At 41.5% G+C, this 16,014-nt stretch overlaps 1 protein-coding gene across 1 annotated transcript in view; it reads right to left on the bottom strand.

The window, feature by feature from the left end:
- The window catches only part of DOCK3 (dedicator of cytokinesis 3), a gene marked incomplete at its 5' end in the record, with an annotated part of 177,954 nt that overhangs the window by 58,748 nt on the left and 103,192 nt on the right, over window positions 1-16,014 (bottom strand). Inside the window, 6 exons of the mRNA XM_010140114.1 lie at window positions 116-199; window positions 2,152-2,249; window positions 2,747-2,918; window positions 3,614-3,720; window positions 4,222-4,384; window positions 9,646-9,770. Coding sequence (XP_010138416.1) covers window positions 116-199; window positions 2,152-2,249; window positions 2,747-2,918; window positions 3,614-3,720; window positions 4,222-4,384; window positions 9,646-9,770 — 749 coding nt within the window. The remainder of the gene's footprint in view (window positions 1-115; window positions 200-2,151; window positions 2,250-2,746; window positions 2,919-3,613; window positions 3,721-4,221; window positions 4,385-9,645; window positions 9,771-16,014) is intronic.

The raw sequence follows: 16,014 nt of genomic DNA, 5'->3' as shown, positions 1-16,014 counted from the left end.
CAGAAGGCCTCAGGCTGGATCTGGCTGAATATTTCATGGAAGGAAAATACAAGCAACATGAAACTTAAACCCCTCCGACCATGAGGCAAAGAAAAGAAGCAATTCAGCAGCTTACCAAAGACTGGAAGACCAGCAGACCATACTTCTCTGTGTTGTCATCCAAAACTACAAACAAGGTGTCGAGAATATCTTGTAGGAACTAAAAAGACATGAATAAACAAAGAATTTCAAATTCAGTGGAATTCAGAAGGAGGCTATTTACCCCCTGTTTTAATGATTTCATACGTGTCGGTATCTGTGTGAAACACTTGCCAAGGTTCATCCATACGATGAGACAGTTTTTAATTTGTTTTTACTAAGAAGGATCTGTCTCTTTACAAGGAATATTTCTAAACAAAAATGGCAGAAAAACAAACAAAACCCAAGAAGTAACTCCCGCATGCCTGACTGGTAAATAGAGCTGAATGCTCCTGTCCCTGTGAGCCGACTGGAAGTGCTGCCTGACAACAGCGGCCAACCAACCTACTTTCATTCTCGTGTCGTTACAGTGCACCAGATTCAGTTTGTCATCAAATTCCAGACTTGGAAGCACATTAACTGCTGATCTAAATTATGTTTAATATTGAAAACTTCTGTTAAATGGTAGGAAGTAAATCTTTTATAACACGTGTTAATTGGGTCAAGTTGCGTATTGCCAATCGTTTCTTTCGTCCGTAACACTGCGGCTTCCTGAATGTTGACAATTCAACGATTCTCCTTCCTGAAAACACCGTCCTCAGAAAGCACAACTGGGAAGAAGGGCGCTGAAGATCAAGTCAACTGCACATTCCCTCAGGACTTTTTAATTGATTCTAATTAAACTTCTGATGTGAAAAACAAGAAATAAAATACAACAATTTATGAAGTTCTGAAAGGATAGAATTTCTTTTTTTCCGAATTACTGAGTTCTGTTCTTCATATCCTGATGCCAAATGGCAGCTCTTTTAGGGAGGGAATCAATTACTTCTCCCTGTGGAATAATTTAGTTCATATCTTTTCATCCTTTCCTCTACAAAAACCACCACTTGTACTGCCCTGCAAACAAAGTGTTCAAAACACGGCGTTCTTGCAGAATTCCATTACAAACGGGGTATTGCACTGGTCTGTCGCTGTTACACAGTTATCAGGAACATTCACACTCAATATATCGCAACATTCAAATGACTTACAGTGAGGTGGCTTTAATCATAAACTACTAATTAACTGAAGGGATTTCTCTTTGATTTCTTCTCTTTGGTTGTTTGCTCTTACTAATTAGCTCCTTCTACTTCTAGATGTATAGAAATAAATTCTAGGGAGAGTTCTCAGCACCTAGAATTATCAGAGGGGTATTTGGAATGCACTTTTTTTTTGGCTGAAACCACAAATATTCAAATGCATTTTGAACGCGTTCAGGCCCCACTAAGGTCTGGTATGTAGAGCAAAGGTGGTTACACAACGTGATGAAACTATCAGACAGGAGAGTGAGAGAGAGAACTGTCAGTGTTCCAGGCAGCAGCTCCACAGTGCTGGGAGGGGAAAACGGGTTTGCAGGATGGTTCACTGGCCACGGAGCAAAACTGAACTTTCAAGGTTTCACATTTCTTCCTCCTCTACACAGACATTTGAAACATATTTGCAAAATAGAAATATACATCCACTCTACCAGCTTGAAAAGGCCAAGTTTTCTGAGCCAGCTCCAGTTCCTTTGGCCTAGAAATGACCAACCACACCTTGGGCAGTTCAGAGAATGCCCTTTAGAAAATACTGCTAGAACAGGTAAGTCTGCACAGAACACCATGACCAGTTGCTCCGTCTGCACCAGGAAGCAGCGTGGCTCAACCGCAGCAGGCCTGCAGAGCAGAACCACTGGTGCCAAGGGCCCCATACTTGTAAGTGAGGGAATTTTACTAAGGATTACCTCTGTTTTAATCCCAGGGACTAACTATCCACTAGTTTTTGGAGTGTGGCTTCCTGTTCAGTTTCATGTCAACATACAATCCCAATTCATACTTTGAGAATTCACAGCATGCGTGAAAAGGCACAGTAGGACGGAACACTGAGACGCGCACTGCAGGTCTGAGTTCACTTGCTATCACAGGCACATCCAAAGATGCGCATTTCATATAGTACCTTCACGATTTCCTCGCCACTGACATGTCTCAGTCTTCCTAGAATATCCATCACACGGTCTGGGTAAGCTTTCCATTTCAGCAGGGCGAGAAGGTCCACTGCAGAACAGCGAGAGAAAGAGCGAGCTAGAACAGCAACCCCAGACCCGCCAGAAAGCCACCTCGTGTTATGCTTCTGCTCTTGTTGCAGATCACGCTTCTCAGAAAAAATATAAAATAAAAACGAGAAGGAAGGTACGGAGGAAGTCAAACACTACTAACAAAGACATGAACGGAGGAATGGTGAAGTACAGACTGCCTTTTAACCTGCCACTGCACTGCAGACAACACCCTTCTGTTACTCTAACAAATTTATATTTACTTAGTAAAAGCGGAACAAAATAAACTTTGGATCGTGTGGAAGTGCTAACGTTGAACTTCTTGTTCTTCAGAAAAATCAATTTTGCTTTAACATACTGTTAGTAAAAAAAATACATGTAATGAAACACTAACAAAGGAGTATTTCTGTACAATAAACAGAGCACAAGCATATCCATCTTCCTGCTCTTTTTTGTAGTCCCTGTGCCCAGGGCAATTCTGCAGGCCCAGCTACCTACCGTTCTGGGTCAGTTTGGTAGAAGAAAGCTGTGTGGAGACTGAGAAGGTCTCTTTGGTGCTGCGCTGGAAAATGAGGCTGGAAGGGATGTTGGGGCAGCCGTTGTAATCCTCTTTGCAGCAGGGCAGCCCCAGGTACAGTGCGTGGTTGTTGAATGTGCTGTTCTCATCACACTGCAGGGACAGGACAACAAAAGGAATTGTACCTCGTTCCACATAAACACCCCCTGACAGCAACTGCCTAACAGCACTTTTATGGATCTTCTGGGTACACAAAAACATGGCTAAGGAAAAGCTGTGCTCACCGGCTTTGGGGCCTGTACACCCACAAACCAGACCCAGCTCTAGGAGTGTGGTCTCCTAGCCGCTGCCTCTAGAACCTACCACCATCTTCCAACTGCACAGCTTAGTGCTGCTGTCTCAAAAACCACAGTGAAGAAATAGACAACATAAATCAGCACGAAGTAAAAAAAAAACCCAAATCACTCCTCCCAAACCCCTTGCTCCAGGGTTGCCAAGCAGTAGCACTGTAAACTTCAGGACTGCACCATGTTGCAACCCAAGGGTATGGAGCGATGCTACAGGCTGGTGAAACTGCTGACTGCCCACTAGCATGTCTCAATTCAGAACGGACAGGATTAGCAGAAAGGAAATCATCACTGCCTGAAGGCAAAGGTAAGCTGTACCGACAATAGAAGGCTCTGTCCATATATACTCAAGCAATTTTGAATTTATAAAGTTTTGAAACTACTATTAATCTGTTCCTCACGTACTTTTAATGGGGAGGAAAAAGATAATGTAATGGCCATTACTTATTTCAACTGCAGTGCAGGTAAGTAGGTGAAAAGTCTGCGGAGAAGGATTGGTACCTTATAAACATAAAGCTCATGGATGTCATCTGACAAGGTAGTGCCATCGTCTCTCATCAATGGAGTGAATGCAAAACCAAAGAGCTTCTTTTCTCCCTTGTCTTTTGCTGTAGGCAAGAGATAGAAAGAAGCAATCAGGTTTGCATTTATTCTGTCTGTCCACATACACCCCAAGGTTATTTTCACTCACTTCTCGGCACATCTAACACAAAGCATGCAAGTTACATGAGAAATAACACAAAACATCCTATGCCTAATTCTATGTACATGATTGTCAAGCCTCAAAACAAACACAAACATGTCAAACAGTAAAATATAAAATACATACGCTCTACAGGAAAATACATACGCTCTACAGGAAAACACAGCAGAACAGCAGCAGAGGGCAACATGTACAAAACATTTCGCCCTGCACTGGTTGTTCACAATGTTTTTAATGTGCTGTTTAATAAATGCAGCAGCTGGCTAAGTCAGCCCTGCACCTTCACTGTGTTTTAGGCTGGGCCCCTTTCCTGCTGCCCACCCAGGAACAGCCTCACCCAAATGTGAATTGCCAATGGAAAGATCTCGGGTTATTCTGGTTTCTCTTGGGTCTGTTTCGCACTCACTGGAGCAATGTCTGAACTCAAACCGGAGGTGCGACCCACGGAACCTGTCTATGGGGATGGGCAGCTTGATGATTTCTCCCCATCGAGGGCTGTTATTGTGGTAAAGGACGAAGGAGTGGTATGCGCTCCTGCTCGGCTCTCCTGAGCCCAGACTGATGCAGTCCTGGAACAAAACAAAACAGTTGAAGATTAAAAGACATCACATCACTACAGATGAGTCATTTCATTACACAGCAATAACCTTTATATAATTCACATCTTTCTGCAGACAGAAAGGAAGAGTCAGCAGCAGAATCTCAAACACAAGGAAATCTGCAATTTTTGAAGAGATCTTTAAACTGTGTTTTGAATCAAAGGATGACCTAGGAGACCATGACACTGGATTCATTCCAGGTATCATTCAAGCCAAGTATTTTATCAAGCATAGAATGGATACAATAAACACCTAAGTCCAAATAAATAAACGAGTCTAAAACTCCACTCCCTCAAAAAAACAGAACTATCGCTTGTAATATTAGACTTCTCTGTAAATGTAATTTAGTCAGATTTCTGTTTCAGTATCTCTGTTCAAAAGTGATACCTGAACTTTTCAAGCTCTTAAGAACCTTAGTCTTTTGAAACTACAGCCTCACCAAGTATCCAAGAAAATTCTGATCGAGCTACTTCATTATTGGTAAGCAAAGAATTTCTGGTGGTCCTCACTTAAAAATATAACAATCTAAGATTCTGCTTCAGATATAAAAAGCTCAGAGATCTTGATAAGCCTATGTATTCTCAAAACACAGATGAAGAAAAACATGAATTGATCTTATTTAGGAAAACCAGAAGACCTTAGTCAGAACATGAGTGAAAGCCATTTAGGAGAAATCCTGAAAGGACAGTCACAGGTCCTTTGTAATGAGGACATGGAGCAGGAAGCACTTTTTTTTTTTAAGCACTATCCCATGTTCTAGACCTAGCACTTAGGAAGTGATCCAAAAGGTATGACATCTTGTAAAGCCATGCAGAAAAAAAGACAGGTTGGAGATTCTTCACTTGTTAGCACCTCTAAGGATGATGAATCTAGGAAGAAAGAGAAGCTATGCAGACCCAGAACGACACATGAAATATATAAATTCTGACATAAAACCACCCCACATGGAATACTGCCAATAACAACTACCAGTCATTTCCCCAAGGCATCTCCAAATTCCGTCCCAAGAATGGAATACTGGCAATGCTGATTTTTTCCCCCCCCATCAGTAATCAAAGGACTATCCAGTCAAGTCTATCCCATTAATCAGACCCAGTTAGTTCAGCCTGTCGTAATACTCTTCTGGGTTTGAGAAAGTTCAGAATTTGTGAAGGAACCCAAAAAGAAAGAAGGTTTCTCTGGGATTTGGGGGTTTGGTGCAGGACCAGCCTCCCTGGACAGAGATACATTGCAAAGGCTCTAGTCCAGACTGTGTGACTGCAGTGCCCACTCCAAAACTCAGTCCTCTCGAGCATGTCTCAGTAACCATTTGGTATGTGCCACCACCCCAACATAAAGGTGATTTTTAAACACAGCATCAAGAATTAACTGCTGCAGATACAACAGGTTGGAGTGAGAGTGGTAGTGGCAGTACTAAAAACCAGAGCACCTGCAATATCTCAGTTTGATTTTGAAGAAAGGGTAACTTGTTTGGCTTCAACACAGCAATCCCAGAACCTCATCCTGCATTAGGTTCTTTGGAGAAAGTAAAACAGCATTTGTATGTCTTCTATAAGGGACAGTAAAAATGCTGATTTTTATCTGAGTTTTTTTCTAAAGCCTCAACATCACCTGCCTTGGCAGACCAAGGGTCCATCTGTGAATGCTCTTTCATGGTACCAGCTTTAGGAACGAGCAGGTGAAGGGTCCTTCCTTCTGGTTAACTTAGTTTCCCTGCACTTACACTACAGTCTACAGTCGGAGAAGGAGGATGGCCTACTCGTTAATTCTGAACGGCGATCTACAAAATACAAACACGAAACTAGTGTTTGTACACCTAGTTACCATGAGACCCAAATGTGTGATAGAGGGCAAAGGCGACTAAGGGAAGCTGAGCTAGAAAAGGTCTCAGGTAATTGTCCTGTCGTTTAGGGTGCGCCAGGCGGTTAACACGATATCGCTGCTGCTGGAACAGAAAGAATAAGCAAAAGATGTGTCAAGGTTTTTTATATTTCAGACTATAACAAAAGAAGCTGACAATTGAGTAAAGACTGTTTTGAACATGAAATATTTTCATGTGGAAGAGCACTGCATTCTGGGAATAATTTCACTGTTTTCAACAGGGCTATTTCTGGACCAAGGTCTACTCAAGAGCGGTAAGGATCTGAGGCAGACAGAATATTCTCATTAACGCTGCGCATGGTTCCCCTGAAGTCTTCACAAAGGTGTAATTCAGATGTGGATCGTGTCGCTGGTCAGGAAGAGTTTCGACATTTTATTCTACTATCAGACCAAAATTCTGTGGCAATTTCCCCACTGTACTGTCTAACTCAGCACACACTTGGCTCTGCTTTGGAGAGGCCGTAGGTCAGGGACAGTACAGGACACTTTAACCACAAACAGTAAAGCTTTGGGGTCAGTGATTCTTCTGCCCACACTATTGTAAGCTCAAATTGGAGCTTTTTATTAGCTTCTCTACCCTATCACCTACTGGAAGCTATTAAATTAACATCATAATTAGACACATGAAGTAGAAGAATGAAAATAGCTACACTTGACTGTGAAGCAACCTTGGGTCAGGCAAGGGAGAGGGAACTCAAAACAGAGCGATTTCCTGCATCAATACCGCACTAAGCCCTAGCCAAGGCACACCTGGTCTTGACATGGATTTTAAAAAGTTGTCAGACTCCTCTTGCTGCAGTCTTCAGTCTTTTCATTGAGGTTATGCTGAATGACTGAAATGACAGTCCTGATCTAGCAGTATCTTAAGAGCTGCTTCACCCAGGAATGAAATTATCTTCTGTCTAGGGGCAAAACCAGCTCCCTCCTAATGGAAAATGGATGGTCATCACGCACCACTCTAGGTGTGCATACTCAATGTTACATAAACCAGATGGCTGCAACGAAAAAGAGACCATCTAGGGCTTAAAACAAAATTCTTAGCATAAAAGGTGAACCAGTAACCGTTTAGTGGTGTACTAAAATAACCCACCCTACCAGACCTGTGTTATGTTTGAGAGAAATGGGTACCTAGACCTCCCCAAACCCACTGCATAGGTTGGAACTGATGGAGCTCTTTGTTCTCGGGAAGTTTTCACCTGAAGCACAGGAACATTTTAAGCACAAACTTTGCCTGTATTTTACAACCAAAATCTTCATTCTGGAAGTTGAGGCAAACTGGAAATCTACAGTTTACGGAGCTGAATCCTCAATTTTCAGGGCATTTCTGTAGACTTAGAGCAGCCACGTACACTTAATAGGGACAACGGTCTTCGGCAAGGACAGGGATGTTACCATTGCATGGTCAGACAACTCACTGCGTTAGAAGCTATTCCACATGTCTCATTTGGTTCAACTTTGGTCAATGAATTTGCAGAATTTTAAAGTCATGTAGAAACTATGGCAGTGACGTGAAAAGACACGATTAGTTTGCAAATCCAGTTCTAAGTAGCTGATTCTTTCTCTCCTGTGCATGTGACTATTCCTTCGAAGTGTCATCGTCACTTCTGAACAATGCCTCTATACTCAGTTCAACTGATACCCAGTTTCAGATGTTGTTTTTCTAGTTCTGTTCTGCAGTCAAAGAGACAGTACCAATGTACTTGAGCAGTGAGGCGGGGTTCAAATTAAAGGGAAGGAGAGTGCAGCTTCTATTGTCCTTGATGGCCTTTTTACTTGTTTTTCAGTAGCTAAGATAGCTTATACCTTTGAGTATTTCCTGGGTAGAAAAATTCTCCCGCCTGCATGCTTGAAACACAGAGGATGCCTGCCTCACTAGACGTCATGAACCAGAGACGTCCCTGATGTACATCAAACATCTTTGTTGCTTTGACTGCAACAATACAGAGAAGCAACAAAGACTGGCATAAAGTTTTTCTTTTGATTATGTGGTTTAAAATTAAAATCCACAAAAGATCCTTTCTAGGTAAAGTCTCCTTTTCTAATTGGACTGATCACCTTTTACTATTCCTTGTTTGTACCACGTCTGTTGCTCCACCCCATGTAAAGCTCTCACATAGTGGCACAGTAGCAGTAACAGGCACAGGTAAGAAAAAGGTAACAGTATCTGTGAATGACCATTCCAACCAAAACCACAGAAGTACTTAGGACTGAGAATGTCTAGAAACCATACGGCTTTGGTACTTCATCATTAGCCACAGTTACAGAATAATCAGCTCCCATTATGTACGTTAGCATTTGAAGATGCTGATATTGCAGTTTGGAGGGTAAACACCTACACGAGTCTTTGGCAGGGTGCTGTAAAACAAAGTCATGATTAAAAATACATCCCTCCATTTGAACCGTGTGCCTAATGTAGGGGACGGAAAAGGATTGTGATCTTCCTGCCACAGCTACGAGCACAAACCGGCTCTCTACCAGAGAGTCCCTTCGCTGTTAATGGAATCACAGGCAACTGCAGTAATAAAGGAGAAGTTCTCCTTTCAGTTAAAACACCAAACTGGCCATGAGTTTGGTACATGAGCACTTTGGTGTTTAGACTCTTCTATGACAATGGCTACGAAGGCCACTTTATTGCAGTGGAGGTTAAAAAAAAAAAGGTAAGAGGAAGTTATTATTAATACATTTTAATGCAGCCATCTCTTATAGATTTTTATATCAAAATACTTCCCATTTGCTTCTCTATCCTCAGGCCCTCCCACCTCACACAAAGCTGACTTACCCACCTTCTTCTCATCAATAATAGTAAAAGCAAGAACAGAAGAAGACAGAAAAACATTAGACGTCCCCATCCACAGCTGGAATGGAGCCATTCCAGGGTGAAAGCCACGATCTTGAAAGTAAGGGCACTCAAATTTATCTTCCAGAACTACATTCTGTACTGTATCTCCAACGACTCAGATGTGTCTCTCTTGCAATCACATTTCGTCACGCTGTATGACATGCTATTTAATTTTAGATACTTGCCACATACTCTTCAGTTCACCCTGACTATGGTTACCCTGAATTACATTGTTTTTACTATATAGCCACTGACATCACATTTTGAAATTACATAAGCTTTTCAGTTTATGAATATTTTCTCCAAGTCCCTTACTCCCATATAGGCAAAGAGCTCCAAATTCCTTCAAATTTATAACTGATCACTGCTGTCATTGTAATATATAGTTTAGTAAAGAAAAAAAAAGAAAAAGTAAGAGGTAGTTTTAGTTTAGCCCTTCTGCTGCATCACAGACAGCAGAACAAGAGAACACGTCCATGGCACCTGAGTCTCGGAGGAAAAAAGCCCTTACCTTCAAGATTTCTCCATCCGCATAGAGCACGTACATGGTCACTTCGATGTTCTTCTGCACACTCTTCCCTCCTCTCTCAAAGTCTCCCTTTTCTAACGTCAGGTACAAGTCATTGCGTATGTCACCTGCAGTGGAAGAGCAGAGGCACCTGCTTAAATCCAGCACGGAGACCCAGTGCCTGTGCGCAGCGTGTTTTGATTCTGCAAGTCAGTGTTCTGCAAGACTATGGCCGATGCCCAAATCATTCCAAGCAGCAAGTTAATTGTTAATAAAGATGAACATTTTAGTACCAGTGCATAAAATCAGACCATTGTTAGTAATGCCTTTATTAAATGTGAACTCAGAATCAATACTTACTTTTACTGTGTAAGCAGGGAAGGGAAAAAAACCTTCTACTATTTTGTCTAGCAGCTGATTTGGGAGTATTAGGCTAAGCCTGACAAAACAGCATTATTATCAGATTCCCTACTGCCAATATATTTTAAGTAAGTATTTTTGTGATGATCAACAGAGAACTACGTTCAGTAAGCTCTGAAAGTATTTTCTCTATTTTCCTAATTTATTTTTATCATAATAACAAAATAAAAGCAGCCTTTCTGGAAACCTGGTTGCAATTCAGTTCAGATGGATTAAGAAGGAAGGATAATTTTTGTTGTTGCTGGATTTCCGGCTAGCCTCTGGTACCCGTATGTGTGAACGTCAGAGAGCAGGCAGTACGGATACATGCCCATCTCCCATTGCCTTGTTTTCAAGAGCCTTCCAAGCAAACATTCAGAAATACAAATGCTAGCACCTACCTCAGCAGCTTGTTATCTTGGATTGGCCAGAGTCTAGCCCACTGTTTGGTTTTTTTTTTATTTAAGAGTGATTTGGGAAACTGCTTTCAGAACTAATGCAGCTCACTCTAAAGCAGGCACTGGAAGGACAGCCTGTGGCACCTACTCTTCTGTAAGACTGTCACTGCCACCATTTCGTGATGGCTCACTGACTGTTGCTTTTTATTGCCTTCTCATGGCAAGTAAAACATACTAAAGGACAATACATAAAAAGCACACCAAAAAATCAAATAATTTAAAAAATGAACCCTTTCAAGGCACGTACTTTGTTAAACAGCCTCAAAAGACAAAATAATGAGGTAATGGAATGGTTATCCAGCAGAGCAGAGGCTCCCTGAATGTCTGATTTCTTCCACCCCAGTACCTGGAGAAACTGATGCAGTTACATCTGTTTATCATATAGACAGCATTTGCTTTCAGGCAGTGAGGGATTGCTGTTTGCACTTCAAATTCTTCTTGAAGTCTATAACCCCAAAGAATTTGTTCCTTAATCTACTGTGGGGCTAAACAACAGAAGCTTTCAGTCCTTTATTTTTATTTCTGGAGATAGGTACAACTTTCTAAGCATGGAAAACAGAGCTCTGTAGCTGACGTTCGGTGCTCTCTCTGAATGGGATCTGCATGCAAAACGTCCGCCCTTCCCCGCAGCCTCACTCGCACTGTGGATTCACACAGAGCTGGCTGCTTGACACTCCTCACAGGCAGAGGACTGAAAATGCAATGGTTCGTTAGCGGCAAAGGGATGACAGCGAGAGCCCAGTGAAAGACCTCAAATATTTGATCTGCTCTTTCCCATCAAAGGGCAGTCATCAAACGCAACACTCCATGGTCCACAACAACAGAGCAAATGCTCGTGCTGTTAAAAAAATCAAGCTATATGTTGACTACAGGAATATCAAGGAAATACAGAACTCTTCACAAAAGATAATTTAAGTAGGGACTTCAGTTTTGAAAATCCTCCTGCTTAACAGGCTCCATCCTTTCTTCTTAGCAGTTTGTACAATGAGGAAAAAAGTTTCAATTTGTGTGCTGTAACCCTTAATAGAAATTAATTGTACTCACTATAGTTAGCATTTTGGAGCTTCCTATTCATGACCTCTTTTCTGGAAGAGAGTCTGGCTACACAAAATACAACGTCAGATGGCAAATAATTTTCTAGCCTAAATTAAAGACAGCATTTGTTTATACATAGCATCTTCCATTAAGCTTAACAGGAGGGATATTACTGCAGTATTTAAAAAAAAAGCCTTTGGGGTGGGGGGTAGAGGAATCTAAAAACTGGTGGATTTCCATCAAAATGAAGAACAAAAAAAAGGAAAAAAAGTATTTTAACGAAGTAAAATGGTACACCTTCTCTTGTGAAAATATTGTCTATTGAATCTGACACCGACTGACAGCCAAGCAAGTCCAAAATCTTGGCAGAGGGAGCTTTTCCCATACTTAATTCCATTGTAAAAAGAAAAAGATAAATAAAGAACTCACGCCCTCTGCGCAGCAATCTACTGTACAAGCAGGACTGGCTCTAAGGGACAGTAACTCTTGCATTTTGAGAGGAAAGCAGTGTGCTGCTGCAGCAGCCTGGATCACTCAGGCCTTGCAGAGCAGAGCAGTAATACTGGGTTAGCTGGGCCCTCCTGTCAGTGCTACAAGGGCAGCAGCCCAAAATTCTCACAGACCAAAACCTGTGGATGACATGTAACCTGCGGTCTCTCCGTATTGGATGGCTGTCAAGGATGAACTGAAAACCCAAGAGGGGTTTCCAGAATGGTGTTTGTTTCAAACAAACATCTCTCTGCAACTGCGTTCAATCTAAAACCAAACATAAACTGCCTTTTAGCATAAAATATGCGTAGTTCTAACATGTGCAGTTACTAATTTTTTATGAGATGTCTTGAAATACAGTATTTTTCACAATAATAAAAGAAGGATTACTTTCTGGTGTGTTAGGTGACTTTTCCTTTACCCTCCCTTCACCTTTATGGGGGTTTTGTTTTGTTTGTTAACCTATTTACAAATCCTTATGTCAAACATACAGTTCTTTATATTAGAAATCATAAATTACAGCTTATATTGAAATGAAATCCTCTCTCATATCAACTGAAACTATCTTAATGGTAATGGGGAAAAAAAAGGAGTGGTGGAAAAGGCTACAGGAGCTGTGTATCAATTCTGTGTTGACAAGGTAAAGAAATATACTAGAAAACTTCCAAATGCTTAGTTTAAGCCTTTTTAAGATTTTAATCATTAAGTCTTAAAAATTATTAAAATTAATAACAATTAAGTAGTCCAATGGCCAGTAATTATCTAGTACCTGTTACAGTAAGTAGGAGATCCATCCTGGTAAGATTTGTAGGTTTTCTAGAAGCCCAAGCAGTTTCTCAAAGCGGAATGTAGTAACAATTTACAGAAACCACCTGCATTTAACCAAATGCTTTTTACGAGGGGATCCTAAATGATTTTGTCGCTAAGGCCAGGAATGGTCTCTAATTACACAACTCTCGTTAAGTTCCTGTAGGAGAAAGGGGCAAACAACTCTCTGACATCTTGATTCTAGCAAATCTGTTTTCTAAGAGGTCAGTGTTCAAGGACTTTGTGAACCGGGAAGCACAGGTAACATATCCCTGTCAGCTAGGCAAAAGTGGCAGCTCGCAGCACTCAGGATGTGCATGTCTTGTTTCAAGGGACTTAGTAAAGTAACTGCATTTATCCAGAGAATCTTCACTGGATTTTTAAACTGAAGTATAAAAAACAATCTCTCTATGAAAAATTAGTACTTAGGTCTGTACTTGTCAAACTGTTGAGATGATCCTAGTTGCTCAGGGCCCAGCACTGCAGTGTCGGGTCTGCCTGACTCTCTAACATCAGGGGTTTAGCATCGATTGGAGAACACCAGTGTTTTACAGCAGAGTGCCAATAACCCCCCAAGTGCAAACAGGCAAGAAGGACACTCCATTGTGGAGTATCTTCCACAGTGGCTTAGGAAGAAAAAACAAAACCTACATCTATGTCCTATATGTACATGAACCTCCCCACGACCAGAGTAAATCAGCATCACCCCACTGACTGCAGTGAAGTTACAGCAATTCAAACCACTAAAGGGTTTGACTCTGACAGACTCAGCCCAGCAAGAACTAAAGCCTTTGAGACAAACTATAATATGTAGAACACTTATGTTCCCAGGCAGTGCTGTTACGTGCTTTGGCTGTATTTGCTTTAGCTCTTTACAGCAGTAGCTGCTCTTCTTTCTGGCCAAGAGAACCTGTCTGTCTGTGACAGACAGCTCTGTTCTGCTGCATTCTACACCCTTACTTCAAGTTGTGACTTTCTCCAAAGACAGGTGTGGAACCACTCCTGAAGTGCAGTAATTTCAGCACAGAAGAGGTTAACAGAGGAATGGCCACAACCAGCTTTGTGAGCATCATGTTATTTTCTCAAGCCAAACGGACTAGAGGAAAACACTGAAGTGCTGTGCATGGAAGGGTGTCAAGTGCTCTCTGGCTGCCTTGGCAGCTGACCACCCTGGACCTGCTCTCCATCACATCTCAGAAGAGTAGGAGTGCCAGGCCACATACTGCAGGACTCTCCCTTCTTCTCACAGCGATGTCACCTCTGGCACTGGTTCACCATCTGCTCCAGTGCCCACTGTGCCACCGCTTGCCTGTTGGAGTCGAGGAGCCTGGTATGGTCCCACAGTCTCTGGGGATCACATTAGATCCAGTCCAGCAGCTGGATTCTCTCCCCTTACATCAGTCAGTTGCCAGGTTTTTTGTTTGGTTTTTTTTTTTTTTTTTTTTTTTTTTTTTTTTTTTTTTTTTTTTTAAGGCCTATACTCTTGTAATAGTTATAGCAAGCAACTATTAACACGACTGCAAGTAATAGTACAGCAGCAAGGGGAAACAGAGCTTTTAGCGACTGCCTGTACAGGGAATCACATTAACTTCCTTTTCCTTTTCCTACGCAACTGTGCACTCCTCCGGCTTTCCGTGAGCAGGACACCCAGTTTTTTCAAGGAAAAGGAACAATCAGTATCTCCTAGACTACTTGCTATCCATTGTTCGACTTCTATGTATAGAAAATAATTTACACAATGCTTTTAAAATTCAATTATTTCCCTAAAACAGTTTCCTTTCAGTAGTAGGAAGTTGATTTTTAATGTATTTTTTCTTATCTCCTTCAACTTTCCGTTTCCACAAGTCTATTTATGTAAAAAAGAATTTTTATTCTCTGTGCACACACTTTTTTGGGATAATTACTGCATAATTATGTCTTCTAGTCTCATTGACTCTCCTGCCATGAACATTCTGAGAAGAGCTGATGGATTTTGCCACATCCATTTCTTAATGTATTTTTGCCATGGCTTTGTGCTCCCTGACAGAACAGATGCTGAGATGTTTCTGACCTTTGCTACTGACTCATCTGTCATAGCTTGTCAAGTTTGTATGAAACACTGGTACCGAGAGGTAAGACAAAGTCTACGCGCCTCTGCTACCAAAGTTTCCCTGTGATGTCATGATTTGCTCTCTTTACCAATCTCCAACACTCCATGGAAGTTATGAAATGGGAAAAAGCAAGCGATAAGCAGACATTACACAGAAAAGCAGGAACTTACACCCAACTATCTTCATTTCTGCATCAGAAAGAAAGAGGAGGGAATAAAGGGAAAGGAAAGGCAGAGAGCCAGGAAATAAAGACAAGGAGAGAGAAAAAAAGAGAAAGAAACATCACTCACAAGTAGAACGATGAAGCATGCACTTTTCACCAGAGGATCAAAGTAAAAGACAGGATACTTATCAGCACATGGGGAAGGGGAGGGAGGTCCTTTGGGGTACTGACAAACGCCATGCCTATGCAACAGATTTCTGATCAGCAAGTTCTGTATACAAAGAAAGTGGCAATCCAAAAGGCAAGCAGCACATGCCTCATTGCTTCTATCTCTAGGGAAATGTAAAATTGTCAGGATCAGATGGAAGGTCTTAAACTCGGCAGCAATATAGAAAAGAAAAACAACAACAAAAAACCAACCACCAAAAACCAAACCACAAGTGAACAACAACCCACCACACCTCTTCATGAGGCTGGCTAGACTGAATCCCTTCTGATTCGGACAAAAAAGATAATTAGTCTTTAGGACACTCTTCTCCAATCACAACACAGTAGGAAACAAGAACATTTTGTCTTTGGAAATGAAGACTGGCATGGCCCTTTTGTAGGATATTAATCTTGTTCTGCATAACCACGCAAGAGACAAGCACCTGAAGACTGGCGTCACTTGATGACGAGCAGCTACCACTTAACGTTGGTCGCATCTGAGTGAAAGACAGCTTGATACAGGAACTAATGCTACCCTTTCGAAAACAAAACAGGATAGAACAACTGTGTGTTAAGACACAGCTACAGAATGCTGATGGTTGTGTTCATGTGAAAGGATTTCCTATTAAAAAAGAAAATGAAAATGTTACAACTTATGACCAAGAAGATTCGTTTGAAATGTTAGAGCTGTTCACTTTGTTAAAAATAGATTTCTTGGTTCAGC

Source organism: Buceros rhinoceros, unplaced genomic scaffold (assembly GCF_000710305.1).
Source record: "Buceros rhinoceros silvestris isolate BGI_N320 unplaced genomic scaffold, ASM71030v1 scaffold3347, whole genome shotgun sequence".
In the NCBI taxonomy this organism is placed as follows: domain Eukaryota; kingdom Metazoa; phylum Chordata; class Aves; order Bucerotiformes; family Bucerotidae; genus Buceros; species Buceros rhinoceros.
The sequence above is the reverse complement of the archived record's forward strand: the minus strand, read 5'-3'. Positions and strand labels throughout refer to the sequence as shown.